The 19,125-nt window shown below is 33.6% G+C and overlaps 3 protein-coding genes across 4 annotated transcripts in view; 2 read left to right on the top strand and 1 right to left on the bottom strand.

The window, feature by feature from the left end:
- The window catches only part of LOC145305586 (mannonate dehydratase-like), a 284,200-nt gene that overhangs the window by 117,348 nt on the left and 147,727 nt on the right, over window positions 1-19,125 (bottom strand). The window lies entirely within an intron of this gene.
- LOC145305548 (ral GTPase-activating protein subunit alpha-1-like) lies at window positions 3,009-7,208 on the top strand. 2 transcript variants are annotated; one of them, XM_080147209.1, is made up of 5 exons: window positions 3,009-3,877; window positions 4,502-4,609; window positions 5,154-5,271; window positions 5,886-5,972; window positions 6,853-6,913. In XM_080147209.1, the coding sequence occupies exons 1-5, from the start codon at window positions 3,801-3,803 to the stop codon at window positions 6,892-6,894; spliced, it is 432 nt and encodes a 143-aa protein (XP_080003335.1). In that variant the 5' UTR covers window positions 3,009-3,800; the 3' UTR covers window positions 6,895-6,913. The 2 variants fall into 2 exon arrangements, with proteins under 2 accessions (XP_080003335.1, XP_080003342.1); XM_080147216.1 differs by having other exon boundaries at window positions 3,013-3,773; window positions 6,853-7,208.
- On the top strand, window positions 7,247-9,010 carry LOC145312404 (uncharacterized). The gene is made up of 4 exons (XM_080151639.1): window positions 7,247-7,431; window positions 7,679-7,798; window positions 8,246-8,506; window positions 8,884-9,010. The coding sequence occupies exons 1-4, from the start codon at window positions 7,250-7,252 to the stop codon at window positions 9,008-9,010; spliced, it is 690 nt and encodes a 229-aa protein (XP_080007765.1). The 5' UTR covers window positions 7,247-7,249.

Raw genomic sequence — 19,125 nt, 5'->3', positions numbered from 1 at the left:
TATTATATAAAGTATTAATGTTTTTTTTGTCTGAAGCTTAAGATGATTGAGTTCTCCTCTCTAGGGAAGCTTTACATAGGTACTCGGGATGGTTTTAGGCTATTTAATTTATGATTAGGGTTTTAGGCTATATTTCTGCCCCTTTTGAATTCTAAGCCCCTGAAATACTAGGGGCGCAGCTACTTTTAATGGATGCATTTAATCCTGAAATCTAATATTTGTAAAATAAAGTTAGTCAAAAAAATGAGAAAATACATCCGCTAACTTTTTTACGATTTAATAAGTTAATTTTCCAAACGATTAAACATAAGGGTTTGCGTTAAACATTATGACTAAAAGCTGACTAAAAGTATTCTTTCAAACATATATTTTTTTTTAACTTTCTTGATACTTATCAACAATGTACAGGGTGGGGCAAATAAGACCGGACAAACTTTATACGGCTATAGCGCCAAAACTACTTGACCAATCAGGACGTTTGACCACACTATAAAAAGCTTAGGTAATGACCTTTTAGCACAAAAAAATCTTTTGACGAAGATGGACGTGTACAACAAGCTGGCCGCGCATATGTTCAACAAGGCAGATTCCAAATGCGCCGGTGGTTTAAACTGGATTCTCGACTAGGGCCCACTAAATCTGACCTCAGCCCATCTGTAGGTGAGGCAGAGTTATGTAACTTGCTGGGGATACTGTTAGATACATAAGTAAGACACTAGAAAAGACTAGAGCTCTCTATCTGAAATGGTTTGGCCGTAGTACTCCAGCAAAGTGAAACGGGTCAGATTTTGAGATGTAAAAAACGTCAAAAACTGTTAAAATTCGTAAAAATTTCTCGGTTCTTGACTTCAGTGACCCATATTGAACTTAAAAACTCATTTTAGACTATGGGTTGCGCTAACAACACTAGCTGAAACTTCATGCCATTTCTAAAAAGGTAAAGAACGTCGTTCTAGCTCAACTGTGGTCCAAATAAGAGCCTCCGTGTGTAAGGGTAGCTTGAAAGTTGATCGAATTTGGATCTTGCAGTTACTCACATGCCTAAGGAAATGTGGCCTCCAAGCAGCCCGATCTTAATTAAATGGACTTTTGGGCCTGGGGCTACTTTGAAGCATGCACCAATAGACGTGCCCATACCACAAAGACCTCCCGCATTGCCACTATCAAGGAGAACTAAGCCAGCTTGGACAGGTACATTTTGACCTGGACCTGCCGGCAGTTGAGGAGGCGTGTAGAGGCGGTGATTCAGGCTGGCAGCGATTTTATTGAATAATCTAATAGTCATATACCTATTTTGCTTGCCACTTTTTAAAATTCAATAAAATCTTTAAAATTGACGATTTTATGTTCATTTGTTTAGAAATTAGAATTTGTCCGGTCTTATTTGCCCCACCCTGTACTTTATTTCTTTATCTATACTTGTTAGAATTACAATTACACACACTTATCACAAACACACACATACATAGACCTCAAATTATAGAGTAGCTACGCTCCTATTATTTCTTGTTAGCATCATAATTACACACACACACACATACATAGACCTCTGAATATAAAGTAGCTACGCTTCTAAATAAAGTTAACTGTAAAAATGAGATTATTTAAGAAACCAACTTTCACCATATTTTTCTCTCCTTATCTATATATCTTGTTAGCATCATAATTACAATAACACACACCTACACACACACACACACATATACCTCTAACTATAGAGTAGCTACGCTCCTAAATAAAGTTAACTGTAACAATGAGATTATTTAAGAAACCAACTTTCACCATATTTTTCTTCTCTTATTTATATCTTGTTAACATAGCACACACACACATTCACATACATAGACCTCAAATTATAGAGTAGCTGCGCTCTTAAGAATGTTAACTGTAACACCAAGAATAGTTAAGAAACCAACTTTCACTATTTATTGCTCCTCTTATCTATTTGTATTGACTTCTCAGCACATAACCCAGGTTCTACGAAATACCAGAAAAAAAAAATCGTTTTACCAGAAAAGTGGTAAAGCTGGTCAACCTGGTAAAATATACCAGTTTCGTGGTAAATTTTACCAGCAAAAATTTTAGCCAAAAAATTAGTCAAATTTTACCATTTTTTTTGTAAAATTTGACGAAACAAAAAAACCCGTTTTTTGTGTTTTAAATTAAAAACAGCTCTTCATAATCAGTTGTAGTACTTTAAAATAATGACTTCTATACAATGAAGCCTAAATTAAAATTTTTTTTTTTTTTTAATTTTACCACTTTTGGAAGTTTTACCAAAAATGTGGTCAATTTTACAACTCTATTTTTCAGGTTAAGTCCGAATTTTCGGACTTAGACAAAAAAACGCAATTTGGTCAATTTTTACCAAAAAGTTAGTAAAATTTGACAAGGTATTTTTTTAGGCTAAGTCCAGATTTTTGGACTCTGACAAAAAAAATGAACTTGGTAAAATTTGACCAACTTTTTGGTAAAAATTGACAAGGTAAATTTTTAGGCTAAGTCCAGATTTTTGGACTTTGCCAAAAAAAAAAACTTGGTAAAATTTGACCAACTTTTTGGTAAAAATTGATACTTTTTATTGAATTTTTTCGCATAAAAGAAGCTAACTTTTTTTTAAAACCTTGAAAATTATTTCATCATTTCTTTTAAAACATCCTCCCGCATCGTCAAAAATATATCAAATTTAATATTTACTTATTTGAGCTAGCTTCATACGAATTAAAATTAAAAGAAAAAAAATCCAGGGTGTGTTTACGCAGATGTGCCGTGTGCATTTGAATTTATCGATTTTTCATCTTTAATATAAATATAAGCTTTCGTATATTCCCCTGAATGTTTCTAAAAGAAAGACAGAGATTTCGAATTATAGAGTAATTTCGCTACAAAACTTATATTTTTAAGTTTTGAAATTTATGGCACCTCTGTGCGCGCATGCGCACTATTGATAAGCTTATGATTATTTGAATATAGTGTGCCAAAAATAATTATTAGTTTTGATTCAATTTAATCAAATATTTTGAATCAAGAAGTAAATTACTACTCAATTTTCTCTAAATATTTAAATTTGTAGAATTTACAAGGAAGATTTTTTTTAAGCAAGATGTTTAAAAATGTGGCAAAATTGTGGAACAACAATGTTTCATGATTTCTATATTTATGTTGTCTTTGCCAACCGGAAATACCACCGAGATGGGTTTTTAAAAGATGAATGCCACATTTTTTCGGCGTTTTTTAGACATTGATTGATTGAACGTTGACGATAGAATTTCAAACAGAGTATATAACATAAAAATACTGAATTTTAAATTATTTTTTTAGCAATTTTTCTAATGTCTAACACAGCTCTAAAAAGATGCATTAATTAATATGCAGCAAAAATGGATTGAAGATAATCTTTTTTTTTTCTATGAAGGCCGTACCATCAAAAGCGAAATAATTAAATAAATCATTGTATACTCTTTTAGATTTCGCGAATGTCGCGCTTGTTATTCATAGCGTAAAAAATGTCGAAAAAACGCGGCAATATCTTTTAAGAACCCGGCCGGAAATAGATTCATTATATGTTCATATATGGTTAACAACTATATATATATTTAAATATTTTTTTTTAATATTGAATGCACTATATTTTTTTATATTCTATCGAATATATATTTTATATGTCATTACAAAACTATATTACATTTAATATTAACATTAAAAAAAAAACATCAATTTAAACTTTCGTAACCCTGTATTGGCTTCAGAAGTACAGTTCTACAGAAACCACGGTACACGCTTGAGCTAGCATCACCAGCATGGCTCTGCCTAGGCTTATAATTAGAAAGGCCAGGGTATTATTAGTGGTTGAAAAGTTTGTACATTATTATTACAGGTATTGTGTCTTTAAAGGGACTGTGAACGTAAATTTTTCTCATCTTAATATCAAATCTTAACATTATCTTATTCATAATATCTCACAGATAGAGCAAAACGTGCTTTTGTTTGCTTAAAAAACGGCTTTTTCCGACGATTTTTATAAGGTACAGGGAAAGGAAGAAATTTTCCGTATTATATAAAATGTCCATTAAATTGATTTTTTGGTATTATCCTCTTAGAAATTTTTTTTTCAATATTGAAAATTTGAGTACCCCCCCCCCCCCCCCCGACAGCGAACTATTAACTCTGGCCGCAGCGCTCGGCTCCCTAGCCTGCCTAGCCGCAGCGCTCTGCCCCCTTGCCTGCCTAGCCGCAGCGCTCGGCCCACTTGCCTGCCTAGCCGCAGCGCTCGGCTCCCTAGCCTAAAACCTAACCTAACCTAAAATAGTTGTTCGTCGGTAGTCGGGGGGGGGGGGGGGGGGGGTACAAAATTGAAAAAAAAATTTCTAAGAGGATAACGCCGATTTTTTCTCCCATTATAGCTAAAATTAAACTTTTTCACATGGTACAGAAAGACATCCTGTTAATTTTATTTAAGAAATAGATATTCCTAATCTAACAATAATTTTATTTTGGTCAGGTTTATGGTAATGAATGTAAAGATGGACGGGCGAACATGGGAGCAGTTACTCTTTATCTTGCTGCAGATAACTCAACTCACCCTCACAGAAACACCACCAAGACGCAGGCACATAGATAATTATTATAGAGAAGTTACGATTTTCTTTAAGTATTTAAGAACAAATTCACTAGCATTTTGCTTGTAAAGAAGAAGTAATGAAATTAGTTTGTTTAGTCAGCACACTAAATCTAAAATAAAGAAAAATTGATATTAATGTAGTTTTGACCTAAACAAAGAGTTTCCAGTATGGCTTTGAAACCGATAAATATCCCCTGGATTAAAAATGGTTCTGGGCCATACTGAAAAATTACGTATTACAGACAATTTTCTATGAACAATAGTCTAGAAATTATATTATCAATACCAGCTTTGTTAGGCCAGTCCTTTGGCCCCTCGGGGCTAACAAAATTGCTATTGATCTGAAAATTTCTCGTTTTACCAGTCGCGGAAAGCTGTCTATAATACGACGCGATAAATAAAATCAGAGACAAAAATACCATTTTTAGATAAAAAGTATACTTTATACCTACCTACACACTTAAATAAAAATAGCCTATTTATATTTAATTTGTTCTTGGATCTTTAGTTAATAGTTATCTATGCTTATCAGGGAGGACACCCTTGGAGGAAGGTTGACCCAGGCCATCTTCCAGACCCTCATTGTCACATGGATCAAGGCTAATCTCTATGTTGTTGTGTCCTGTGAACTTTGGGATCAGTTTCTAGAGGTAATGTTAGCTATACTATAATTAAGATAACCTGCAGAAATAGATATTTTATTACTTGGATGTTACACTAGATTTTTATTTTCTCTAATAAAGTAAAACTCCCAGTGGGCTAAAATGACGATAACCCTAATTCGCCCCCTTTACTCCATTCCGTCCCGTCCTACTGGATAAACAAACTGACCATTGAATGAGTTTCATGTTAGCAACCTAAATTGACTTCAATTTTTCCACTGTCATCAATATCCACGTATATTCTATATCCATTCCATAATGTTTTATTTGTTCTACAGTACAGGAATCAGATCTATTTGCCAATCGTCCTAAAGACAACCAATGGTTGATTGTACGTCAAGCTTTTAATTTTAAGAGGGATAAAATGAGGGATTTCAAAGGTTTGAGGTTGGTAATCTAATATATATTTTTTTTAATTTTGAAGGGAAACAAATAAGGGGTTTTACGGGTTGAGTGGAGTTAACACCCTTTAAGCCCCACCCTTTAAAATCTGTATCAAGAATTAAAAATGAAGTTTGGGGACGAATTTTTGCTTCATTAATTTAGATGAATTATTTTTCCACCAACTTTTCTACTTGTCAAAATAAGTTCGTTTGTTTTAGGTTTTGAGTGGACTAACTTTATGGGAAGAATTAATCCGGGAGTGGTTTAAGACTATGGAAACCCTTACCAGAGTGTTAGCTAGACAGGTATATTATTTTTTTAATGTTTTTTCCATTAAAGTTTATAAAAATAATCTATATATTATTACTGGGATGTTGTACCACATTTTCATTTACTCTGATAAGGAGATGCTCACAGCTGGCTAAAATAAAGATACCCCCCTTCTTTAAACCCAATCCTTACCCTACTACTGGTTGAACAAACTGACCAATAAACGAATTTCATGTTAGCAAGCTAAAATAACGACAATTTTTTCCCCCTGTCGTAATATCCACGTATATTCTACATTCATTAGAGTAGGTGGTATTATCCTTTTAGAAATGTAGCGCTCGGCTCCCTAGCCTGCCTAGCCGCAGCGCTCGGCCCCCTTGCCTGCCTAGCCGCAGCGCTCGGCTCCCTAGCCTAAAACCTAACCTAACCTAAAATAGTTGTTCGTCGGTAGTCGGGGGGGGGGGGGGGGGGGTACAAAATTGAAAAAAATTGAAAAAAAAATTATAATTATAAAGATGTAATTTTGTTAATAATCATTAATGATGTGGATCAATTTATCGGGGATTGCCTTATCCCTTTAAATCCTTGAAGTTTTACCAACAAAATTCCGTTTGTCCCACTGTCTTATTTGAGAGCTTTACTCTCATAAACGTTATCATTGTTATTTTGTGGAAGGGAATTATGTTTTTTGTAAACGCGAAGCTTTTCTATAATTAGTGTTGGATGGCCGGTCTGTATGGACGAAACTCATAGCTATTATCATTAATTCAAGCATGTAGGAATTGTCCTATCTATTTCAAACTTGTTACCTACTGATTATTTTGGTCTAGCTAAAAAGTATAAGGTTTCTACTTTTGTCGTATTTATTTAGTTTCATACCTATAGTTTTTGATTATAACAAATTCTTTTATTTAGATTGTAAAGAAACAAGACCTCAGATCAGCATTTGAAACATAGGGGGCAGTTGAAGAAGTAAGTTACAGAAAAGTTTCGCAGCTTATATTTATCTTTGTAGATCTGTATAATAATACAAACAATATTTTGGTTTCTTTACAACAAAATGGCTGGGTGTTGCCACCCCCTTAAAAGTCAAGGCTTGCCTTCACCTTTTCATTACTTGAATTTTTTGTTTGAAACTTTCACTACTGCTTTTAGTTAGGTTTAGGGAGATCAAGAAGGGTTTAGAATATTCCACAAGGGTAGGAGGTATTTTTAAGTTATAGGGAATTGTTTTGATTTATTTTTACCTTATTGTTATTAAACAAACTTCAGGTCTTGAAGTTATTTTTACTTCACTTTATTTTTTAAGGAAATGAATGGTACATTATATGCCGGTGAACGGCTGAGAGTGGAAATATCCCGGGGACGAGGCAGGGGACGTGGAGGCGGTGATAGAGGACGCGGAGGTGATAGGGGGCGCAGTTCTTACAGAGGTAGAGGCCGGGGTGGGGGCGGGGATAGGTATGAAAGACGCAGCCCCCCACATTACTCTAGGAAAGTTTTTGTTTTAAAAAGTAAAAGTTAGAAAATCTTTAGGTAGGCTTATTTATTAAATGTAACGTTTAAAAGCAATGCATTTTTTGTAATTTCGCCATGGACTGACGTACAGTTTTGTTATAAAGTTGCTGCGCTAATAAAACAGCAGTACCTAAGATAAAAAAATTTAAAATTAATCTTCCAAAATACTTACTAAAAATCATCGAATTTTTTTTTTCAAAATGAAAACATTTAAAAATAACAGAGGTGGCTCTAGAGGAAGGGGAGGTGATAAGGGTGGCTTTAGAGGCAGAGGCCGTGGAGGGGACAGGGGTGGTTTCAGAGGACGTGGTGGCAGAGGGGGTGGTAGATCCCCTCCACCAAGGTAAAATTTTAAATTTTAAGATTAGTTTAGATATTGCTAGCGGCTGCGGCCCTAGCATTTAGGGGCTCTGTATTAAAAAGGATAGATAGGGGACAGAAATATAGTCTAAAACCATTCCGTGTCATATGAGAAGCTTTCCTACCTATAAAGGAGAACTCAATCGGTTTAGTAGTTATCGAAATCTTAAGCTAAAGACAAAGAACCTTTTTACTTTAAACAATTTAGTATATAAACAAAATATATTAGTGTAATTTCCAAATTTGCTAACTTTAAATGCCTACCATCTCTTTTATTGCTTTATCAAAGATTTTCTAAAATTACAATAACTTTCCTACCTAGATATGCTCTTTTTTATTAGTTCTTCCCTTTTCTACCAATCAAAAAATTTTAAAAACCTTTTTTTTAATGAATTTTAACTTTTTAAGTAAATTATTTTTATTTTTTCAGGTATGAGAGGAGAGATGGCTACGGACCCCCCTCACATTACTTCACAAGGGAGGCACACCCCAGGGGCGACTACTCCCCTCCACAACAACGTTACAGAGGCCCCCCACCGCCAATGAGGGATATGTCGCCACGAGGACCCCCCCGCGGACCTCCTCCCCCCCACCACAGAGAATATTCCCCGTCACCCAGGAGGGGACCTCCCGGTAGGGGCCCACCACCCAGGGATTACTCACCTGAACCAAGAGGTCGGCCACCCCCAAGGTAAAATCAAATTTATATCAGGGATGTAAAGGGATAAGTCAATGGCCGATAAACTGATGAACATCAACATCGATGATACATAAAATTAGTGGTTAAAAAACGTTTGAACACTCAACTTATTGAAACAATAAATCAAAATTTAATTAACTCCCCAAAGTAGTTACCTAAGCCAATGAATAAGAAAACGTTATAATAAAACTTTTGGGACTGATGAAATTAACAGTTCATTGTCTCCTCTCAATAATGACATAAAGTACCTAGTTTTTTTACCTAATTTGATTTTTAATAGGTATTTTTTAGAATTTTGATGATATATGTTATTTTTAATAGATAACGACATAACATTTACTTATTATAAACTAATCTGAATATTCAAGGTACATGTCACCACCCCCATCTAAAGGGCCACCAGGTGACTATTCTCCAGGACGCAGGGGACCTCCACCCTCCCCGGGTAGACGTGGACCAGGGACCAAGGCTATTCAGGAATGGGTTATTAAATGATTTAAGACGAAGTAAAATATTGTTTAAGTTTAAAAAAAGATTGTACTAAAATAATTTACGTTTCTGTAGACACAACGGGAAACATGGTTCTTATGGGATAGGACAAAAGACGAAGTATTGAAATTAAATCAAGATTTACCTAATAAAAATTAGGTACTCAAAGTTTTTGAGTTGACGAATAAGTAAACTTGTTTCTGAAACTTTGGATACCATTATGATATTTACACCATATTTTACCCTCCCTGCCTGGGGTTTAGGTCTAAATTTATCTAATATTAGTACTTGTTTGGGACAGGGATCTAAAGGGACAAGACAATGGCGGATAAATTGATGTACATCAGCAATGATGATACACAAAATTACCCCTTCTGTGGAGTATAATTAGTTGTTGAGAGCTTTAGACACTTAACTTGATTAATCAACCATTCAAAATTCAATAAAAGTCCCTAGAGTTGTTAAAGCAACGAAGAAGAAAATAAAGCTTTGGGGACTAGTGTAATAAACAGTCCACTTCCTTCCTTCATTTAATCCTCCATAACTTAGGACCCCGCGTTCCACGACTCCATACGCCACGTGAAGCATATAATCAGTAATGCCGAGTAGTATGGACACAGCATGTTCTTGTTAGCCAGGGATGTTGTTACTGCTTATGTTTTCCAGGTAAGCTTTCCCTTTATTTTTTCTCGTTCTGCGTTTTCAAAGATGTTTAGTTAGATAAGTTTGCTGATTTTTTTGCCACGTGTCAAGATGCCTGTAGGAAATGAATGAGGGGGGAGAGGGGGAGTCGAACCTACACACTTTTATTTTTGCTTTCAAAAGAAAAAATTTAGGTGTGAGAGTAAGGGGGGGGGGGAAGTTCTGACACATTTGCGTAAACAGCGAGTATAGGCTTTATCTTTGGGACGGACGGACGGACGGACGGACGGACAGACATCGTTCTACTTTGTATTATAGATTAGATATTTAGTAGGGAGGGATGGGACATTGGGCTGTAAATTACACTAGCCCCCAAAGTTTTCAAATAACATTTTCTTATTCTTTGGCCTAACAACCTTGGGTACTTTTATTGATTTTTTATTGGTTGGTTCATTAAGTTGAGTGTCCTAACATTTCAATCACTTATTGTAATCTACAGAAGGGGTAACGATGTGTATCATCATTAGAGATGAACATCAATTTATCAGCCATTGTCTTATCCCTTTATATCCCTGTAATTATCTAATTAACTAATGAGCAATTTTATTCCAGGTTGAATATCAGTGATACGAGGTCGAATGGGGCCGGTGCCCAGCAAATCCAGGAGGTTGCGCAACAGTTTTCGCGGCCAGAGCAGTAGAATCAAGAAAAATATGTTTAAGTGTTGTTTCAATCAATAAAGATAAAAATGAAAACAATTTTTTTGTATTTTTGCGATTTATACCTACAAGCGATGTTTTTCTATAATTAAGGTCGTTTTTTACCACTTTCTCGTGATTTTTACCACCCGTTTTTACCACAATTTTTGGTAAATTTTTACCATATTTACCCTATTTCTGGTAAAATTTTACCAATTTAGGGCAAAAATATTACCAGGTGTTGAACAGTTTTACCACTTTTTCGGTAAAATCTTACAGAAATTTGCGGTAAATTTTACCAAAAAAGTGGTAAAAATTGGTCAAAATCTGGTATAAATTTGCGTCCTAAAATGGTAATATTTTACCGGAAATCTGGTAAAATTTTACCGATAATTGTGGTAAAAATCGCTGGTAAAAAGCGTTACAGAGTACCACAAAAAGTGTTTTTACCACGGTTACGGTAAAATTTTACCACCTTTTAAATCGTATAGGCTGGTAAAATTTTACCATAAAAGTGGTAAAACCTAGGTGTTTTTATGGTATTAATTAGAACCTGGGAAACGTATGCTCTTTCACATATACTATATTTTTCAGAACTTGGAAGCCGCGCGGGTTTCAGTTACAGTAGAATCACAATCTAGTTGTGCGGCTTATAATTTAAGCCTCAGCTGCAGTCATTAAAATTTCAATACAGTAATCCCCACTTCGCCCCCCCCCCTCCAAAAAAAAGCTTTAATGTCATCTGCGCTTCTCTATAACGCCATCTAATAAGGATCACGTAAGCATAAACAACCCTCACTAACTCGGCTATTAAGGAAAATGAGCCACAGCCGCGCCAAATACTACAGCTAAGACAAAGTGTGCGGAATCGAGAAAACTGGGTAGCTTCGGGGAAAATCAGTCACCCGAAGCTGCAACATCCCTAACTAAACCATATCCTGTATTGGCCATTTCAGTTACATCCTGCTTGTTTTAGCGACCGGCTGATATATGACAGTGCTAATATTGCCACTGGTGTTATTAATTATACTTTTTTTATATTTTTTTTTTGTGGATTTAACAATCAAAATTTCATAAATAAACATCTCAAGTTCTCATGATAAAAAATTAAGAAATTACAAAAGGTTTGTCTTCTCTACCGCAAAAGTATCCACCTAATCAAATCATAATCAAAACTCATATAATTTCAACTGCACAAACAGTTCATATCCCTTTTTTCAAGGTAATAGCTAAACATACCCGTTAACCTGTTTGATATTGTTATATAATTGCGAAAATGAAACACTGAGGAAATTATATTTAGCGGAAATGTGCGCACCCCAATATTGAATCATCTGTATTACATAATATTTATGGTTTACTTAAATAAAACTTGACATTTTTTCCTTTTGTAACAACCAGGGATCATAAAGGATAAGTCAATGGACGATAATAAATATATCCTCAATGTATATGGTGAAAATGTTTCGACACTGTGGTTTGAACAATCCAGTCAATATCTAATAGATTTTTGTTCACGAATTCAGGAACGTGTTAATCAATTTTGGGAACAAATTGAATTAACAGCCCAATATCTTTTCCCTCTTGATGATAACTTAAATTGAAAAAGTTCTAGTCATCTTAGAACATATTATAAGAAGAAGATATTAGGAACAAAAAATATTTTTGGGTGGATGTCGTGTCGGGGGGATATTTACAACCTTTCTCCAATTCGATCATTCAAGGAGCACTCAATGTCAAAGTGAAAATGGGGTGACAGGTACCAAGCAGTACTAAAATGTATTTTATATTGAAAAGTACATCAGCAAATAACCACTAGAAAACATAGTTTCTTTTAATAAAACTCGAGAAAAAATGAAAAAAAAACAATAAATATATATCTGGCCCCTTGGGACGAACAAAACTGGTTTTAATCTTATGATTTTTCATTTTAATATCCGTGGAAAGCAGTCTAATAATACGATGCGATAAATAACTATTATCATTATCATTGTTATTGATTTCTTTTTTCGGAAACTTTTATGATGAGAAAAAAATAATTTTATTATAGCCTTTTGTTTGTCTGTATTTGTAGTATGATTACGCTTTAAGAATTGTAAAATAGAAATCTTTATGGTTTTACAAAGATGCCAAAGGCTTTGGTAATTTCTTTCTGTCGGACATTTTGTACTTAATTTATTATTGTTTGTGTAATAAACTAATATTTTCTTGCATAATTTTATGCATGGATATATTACAAGAATGTTATTAAGTTGTAAAAATGGCAGGGTTCAACAGTCGCAAGTTAGCTGCATTTGGGGTTAAAGATCGTAATTGGCTAAACCTCCTCTAAAAAAGCTGTATTAGAGACTTTAAGTAACACAAACACAAAATATGATGCAACAGCTAGTAACTGTAAATTTTCGACTTATCAATTCAGCGCGGCGGTCACCGAGCCTTAAAAAAATTGTTAATAAAAGCTGAACATCATAAATAGCTCCCTAATGAAATAATTGACTTTCTAACATATGTTGTGTTATATTATGTCTGTGTGTCTATAAGGAAAACTCATTATGATCATTAGACGTGTTACTTAAATAAACATTTTCGAATTTAATTCTTCTCCTGACCTAAAAAGTTACTTTAGGGGCCTAGAAATACAAAATTTTATCACACTATCTCTACTGGCTAACTAACGCCAGGCCTCTAAAAATCAACAGATAACGGAAGCACGGTGATTTTAACAATTTCTCAGTGAAATGTGGAGTTTTTTTTTAGCTTTTCTGCATATTTTAACTTAAACAAAAAACTTTTTATAAAAGGTTAGCAGAAGAATTAAATTCGAAAAAGTGTATTTTGAGTAACAGGTCTAATGACCATATGTAAAAGGAAGATAGTACGTCAAAAGAAGCGATACAGTTTTAAAAGTACAATGATGAATAACAAACACTAAAATTTCTTTTGCTTTAAGTTGAATCAATATTTGGTTTTAAATAAATCTTTTTTTTTGCATTTAATTTAAATCTTTCAGAAAATATTAAATAACTCATATGTAATGTAGATAATGTCATTAATTTTCTCATTCGTTAGAAAAAAAAACTTGATGGGTAGTAAAATTAATGTCCCATTTTTTCGACAAACCCCAAACTATCCCAGTTTGAGCAAGACGATTCCTGTGACGTCATATAAAAAGGGAAGGGGGGAAGAAAATATCTTTCCTTTTCTCCCATCTCTTTTGAAGAGATTTTCTTCCCCCTTCCCTTTTTCTTTCCCGAAACGTATGTGACGTCACTGGAATCGTCTTGCTCAAACTGGGGTTTGTCCATTTTTTCCAACAATAATTTTTATCATGGAATGAAAACGAAGTAGTGGGTTTCGTCGTATTTTCACAGTAGCTTTTGATAGATTGGTTTAGGTAAATGGTAATGATTCATTTTTATAGTTGCTTTGCTTTCTAACTCGTTCCTAACTTCTAGAGAAATCATCATGCAAAGTTTGAAATCGATAGGACAATTCAAACATGCCTAAATTAACGAAAAGATCCATCCGGTACGGACGTAAGGACCGACCCTAATTATAGAAAAGCTTAGCTTTTAAAAAAGATTTAACAAAGAAGGACATATTTGGTCTGACATCCTTGATTTCAAGAAGGTATACTTGAACAAGAACTTGTAGATTAGAAAAAAACACGATAAAAATATATCATTAAAGAAAAATTTTACTTTAATATCTTAAGTTTTAGAAGATTTGCTTCGTATATCATGTATGGGTGTATGCAAAATAAGCTTTAAAATGATAGTTTTTATTTTCTCGGGGGAAAAAAATTCATATTAAATCTATCAGGATTTTTAAAGAAAATTGTCTTCTTTTTTTTAACCCCTTAATAAAAAGTAAAATTTCAAAGTAAATAATGTAATAAAATTGAAATAAGTATAAAAATCCTGAATATTTAAATATATCACTTATTAGAAGCTCTCATATTTATCAGGGATATAAAGGGATAGGACAATGGCCGATAAATTGATGTACATCGCCAATGTTAATACAAAAAATTCCCTTCTATAGATTATAATTAGTAGTTGAATCGTTTCGACACTCAACTTTATGAACCAAGCAAAAAAAATTCATTAAAAGTTCCCAACGTTGTTAATCCAACGATTAAGAAAACAATATTATACTACTTTAGGGACTAGTATAATTAACAGCCTATTCTCCCCTCTCTCTCTCTCGGGATATTTATCCTTACACAGACTCAGAATTATCTCTGGCCTCTAGCCAAGACCTCTGAAAGCCAGGTAAGCTACTCAACTCGCGTGCGCCTCTCTAGAGCGGCACTTGTAGTAGCGTAAATATTCCCATAAACAAATATTCATATCCCCATATTCAAGTTATAAATAAAGTTAGAAAAACATTACAAAGTGTGATTTCATTAAATTTAAAGAATGGATACACCCAAAAAGACAGTAATACGTGGTAACCACTCGTCTAGGGAGTTTTTACATTCTATTTTTCATATGAAACAGTCCGGCGTTTTAGGTAGGCATTTTTTGAGTGTAAAAATCAGGTGATTTTTGTCTGTGTACATTTAGATAGAAACGTCGTTTTTAATACTTTTAAAGCTTTTCTATAATAAGGGTCGGTCCGTCTGTCCGTCCGTCTGGAACGGATAGCTTTTTTCGTTAATTTAGGCATGTTAGAATTATCCTATCGATTTTAAACTTTGCATGCTGATTCCTGTAGTAGTTAGGTATGATTTAGAAAGTGTTGTAACTCTATAATCGTTACCAGTCCGTACGTCCATTTATAACATGCTGTTTTTATTTTTTTGACAACAAATTTCTGTATATAATTTATCTGATTTTTGGAATATAGATTCCTATTACCACAAGGTATAATTGGAGCAATAGCAAAGAATCTCTATAATCAGGTTATAAAAATGTAAGTATTGTCCTTAAAAAGTATCCTGTATTTCATAAGTTTAGCAACAACTTTACTTACAGTTTTGTTTAGTCTTATGCAGTTGAATTATATCTAAGGAATATAATGCAGATTATTTTCTCGTAAACGACAATGATACTTTTAAAAATCTCTTTTTTGCAGATTAAATTATTGGTTGAAAAGTTTGGATACTGTTAGTTTGTAATACCCAAAGATTTTAAACCGACTAATTAGTTAACGTGCTTATGAAACTTTGGAATAGTAAAATTTTGAATCGAATTTATCCCTCCCTCCCTGCATAAAACAATAGGAAAAGTCTATACATTTGACTAAGGACGTCCAAGCTTTTTTATTTGGAGGGGGATAAAAATTGAAAATTAAAATTTTGGGGATGCCTACGGTACTTTCAAACTCATTTGGGGCGGAGGGGGGGGGGGGGGACGTCAATGCACGCGCCTAGTAGATAATCAAAACCACAGCTTTGAAATTTCTTCAACATTGACTAATGAAGTTGCAAAATGTACATAATATTCTCTTAAATAATTAACCTTCAAAATATTATTACAAAGATGGCAACACCTTAGAAAGCGAAGCTCAAATAAAATGGTAAAGTTGAAAATAAATCCTTAGTAAATAGATTTAAATAATAGATATATGTTTGATACAAAGCACTTAATTTAATGCTAAATGTATAACTAAATGTCCTTTATTGCCTTAAGAATCACTAAAATAGGCCTAAATGTTATGATGTTATAGACTTACTTTATTAAGTGTATAAAAGCTTCACTGTTATAAGAAGTTGCATGCATCATTATTTGTTAAAATAATAAATATATATTTGTATTAGTGTGGAGTATAAAATTGAAATGCCATGGTCAAAGTCATCCCAAACTTATAATAAACACATTACATCAATTTTTCTTTATTTTCACTAATATTGTTAGAGTAGACATTTCATTGGCTTTTGGTTTTAAATAATTTTTGATGCATTATTATCTAGGGAGCATGGGGGCAATGGGTTGTTGATTACACTAGTCCCCAATATTTTATAATTTCCTTTTCTTATTTATTGACTTAACAACTTTGGGGACTTTTATTAGTTGTTAATTAATTTTGAGTAGACACACACTCAACTTTTAAATGTATTTTAGAAAAGACAAAAAAATTGGAGGGGGGGGGGCAAATATTTTTTTTTGTGGGCTATTTCTCTTGGGAGGATGGTGGTACTTTACCCCAAAATAGTTTTAATCGTTCTTACTACCTATGAGAAGGAACCCTGTAAAAGAGAACCATATCGGTTCAGTCGTTAGCAAGATCATTCGGTACACACAGTTCCTGTTACTTTATTATAAGAACTTAAAATAATCAAATTTAGATTTTTTGTCTGTTCGTTTAAGAGTATCCACTCTTTGAAATACTTATCTATGTTAAAAGTTTGATTATTTTATCCCACGAGTCTTGAAACCACAGATATTATGAAACTAATCGTGGGACCAGAGAGAAAAAAAAACAAAGATCTAAAGGGATAAGACAATGGCCGATAAATTGAAGTACATCCCCAATTATGATACACAAAATATCCTCTTCTAAAGATTAAAATTGGTGGTTGAAACGTTTGAACAAGTAACTTAATGAAGCAGCCAATCCAAATTTACTGAAGTCCCTAAAGTTGTAAAGCCAACGAATAAGAAAACGTTATTGTAAAACTTTGGGGATTAATGTAATAAACAGACTATTATCCCTTCTCTCTTTAAAAACACTTAAAAATAGGAATGACAACATCCATAAAAACTAAACAAGACATAAGATAAGGGTTAAAACCATTGTTTGATTCGTGACTAATAGTCTTAGTAGTTAATATCCAAAATTCAATTTAATATAAAGATAATATCAAATAAATGGTTAGAATAGTATACAACCAGCATGTAATAATTAGGGTATAGATATTCTAGATTTGCTATGATTTTGAGATTATGCCTAATAATTACAGGAATCTGTATTAATAGTTGAAAATTGACAAGACTGTTCTTACATGCCAAAATCTATGTTCAGAGCTATTAGTTTCTTACATTTGCATATATTTTTAACCAAAATAAATCTACAAGCCCCCCCCCCCTCCTTTCCCTGAACCTGAAAACTTTGGGGGGCAAAAGTTAAATTTGGGCCTAACTGTTTTGAACTTTCTACTGTAATATTTTTTTTATTTCAGTTGATGCAGAAATTCAAGCAGAACAAGGAATCGTATCCATACACTTTAATAATAAACAAGAGCTGGATCTTTAAATCATTTTAGTGGTGAGCCAGATCGGGGTGCGCCGAATTTCAGCCAATCACAGCGCGGCATTTCATAAAATGCTGTGCTCTCATTAGTGGAAAGTTTGCTCACCCCGATCTGGCTCACCACTAAAATGATTTTAAGCTCCAGCTAAGGATGACAACATCCATAAGAAGCGAAGTATTAAAACTTCATAATGAACAAACAGACAAACTGAATTATAGAGGAAATGTTCAATTAATATTTGTGAAATAATTCTTAGGATGCTGTCTAAAATGGTGCAAAAAATGGGGACAAATTTCAAATTGATTTGACGGGGCTGTTTATTTACGTCACAAGTGAGGGGAAAGAAAAGGGAAGGAGGAAAGAAACCCCCTAGAAAAGGGGGTATGACGTCACACGCCAAAACAATTTGAAATTTGTCCCCATTTTTTGCACCATTTTAGACAGCATCAATTCTTAGTAATCACGAAACCTTTCTGAAATATTAAGCTTTACCGACAGACTGCCGGACAAAAAATCATTTATTTGATGTTCATTAAAACAGGAAATCTTTACTAAAATTTTAGCCGTCTATCTTTAATAGCAGCAGAGAAAATCACATTTCCCCCATAGCGTTTCAGACGGACAGATAAAGTGAACAAATATTTCAAAACAAGGATGACAACATCCATAAGTAGCGAAGCTCAAAAATTATGAATAGACATCTGGGAAAATGATCTTTAGAGTATGTTATAAAAAATTTCAATAATAAAAATCACGAAACCTTTTAAAATTCCACCCGTTTAGCTTGAACAGGAGTTAAGAAAATCACAAAAACTTTAAAAACTAGGAATCGATCTAGCACCCCAACTAATAAGGGTACCGTAATAAAACTTGATGGAAATATGTAGAATTTGAATTTATTCAATCCCTGAAAATTCCAGCCATTCATCTTGAACAGGAATTGAGAAAATTGCAAAAGAGTAAAAATCTAGGAATCGATCTAGCACCCCAATTAATAGACAGATGGACAAAACAATGTATAAATAAGATGCGTACATGTCATGGTAATCTTCACTAAAAATTTCAGCTGTCAATCTCTAATAGGAGCCGAGAAAATCACGTTTCCCCCATAGCGTTACTGACTGACTGACGGACAGACAAAGTGAATTATAGAGTAGCTTCGCTACTAGAAATACCCATACATTTACATTCTGCTTTTTCAGTTCTGAATTCTACAAGCGTTAATGTTAGTTTGTCCTACCGTTTCAATGCTTCGCTTTTATTGATGTTGTCATCCGTGTTTCTATTACGAACACATACTATGTAAAACATCGTAAAATTTTACCACATTATTACATCTTACGAAACAAGATATTTTTAAACATTTTAAAAATTTTATTACATTTGTTGGTAAATTAACCTATTAACCTTTTAACCAAGATATGGTCAGCCACATGGATCTAAAGGGATAAGACAATGGCCGATTTATTTATGTACATCCCCAATGATGATACAAAAAATTACCCTGTCAATAGATTGAAAAAAGTGGTTGAAACGTTTGGACACTTAATAAACCAACAAATCAAAATTCAGAAAAAGTCCCA

This window comes from Acartia tonsa, chromosome 2 (genome assembly GCF_053477335.1).
Source record: "Acartia tonsa isolate MP-2025a chromosome 2, ASM5347733v1, whole genome shotgun sequence".
Lineage (NCBI taxonomy): Eukaryota > Metazoa > Arthropoda > Copepoda > Calanoida > Acartiidae > Acartia > Acartia tonsa.
This window is presented reverse-complemented; position numbering and strand designations above follow the sequence as displayed.

Bases quoted from the DNA above. Each gene is read 5' to 3' on its own strand.
- LOC145305548 (XM_080147209.1), top strand. From the start codon at position 3,801: ATGGCTCTGCCTAGGCTTATAATTAGAAAGGCCAGGGTATTATTAGTG. The intron at 3,878-4,501 runs GTATTGTGTCTT...TATTTTGGTCAG, and splicing joins TTTGTACATTATTATTACAG to GTTTATGGTAATGAATGTAA. The intron at 4,610-5,153 runs GCACATAGATAA...TATGCTTATCAG, and splicing joins GAAACACCACCAAGACGCAG to GGAGGACACCCTTGGAGGAA.
- LOC145312404 (XM_080151639.1), top strand. From the start codon at position 7,250: ATGAATGGTACATTATATGCCGGTGAACGGCTGAGAGTGGAAATATCC. The intron at 7,799-8,245 runs GTAAAATTTTAA...TTATTTTTTCAG, and splicing joins GGTAGATCCCCTCCACCAAG to GTATGAGAGGAGAGATGGCT. The intron at 8,507-8,883 runs GTAAAATCAAAT...TGAATATTCAAG, and splicing joins AGAGGTCGGCCACCCCCAAG to GTACATGTCACCACCCCCAT.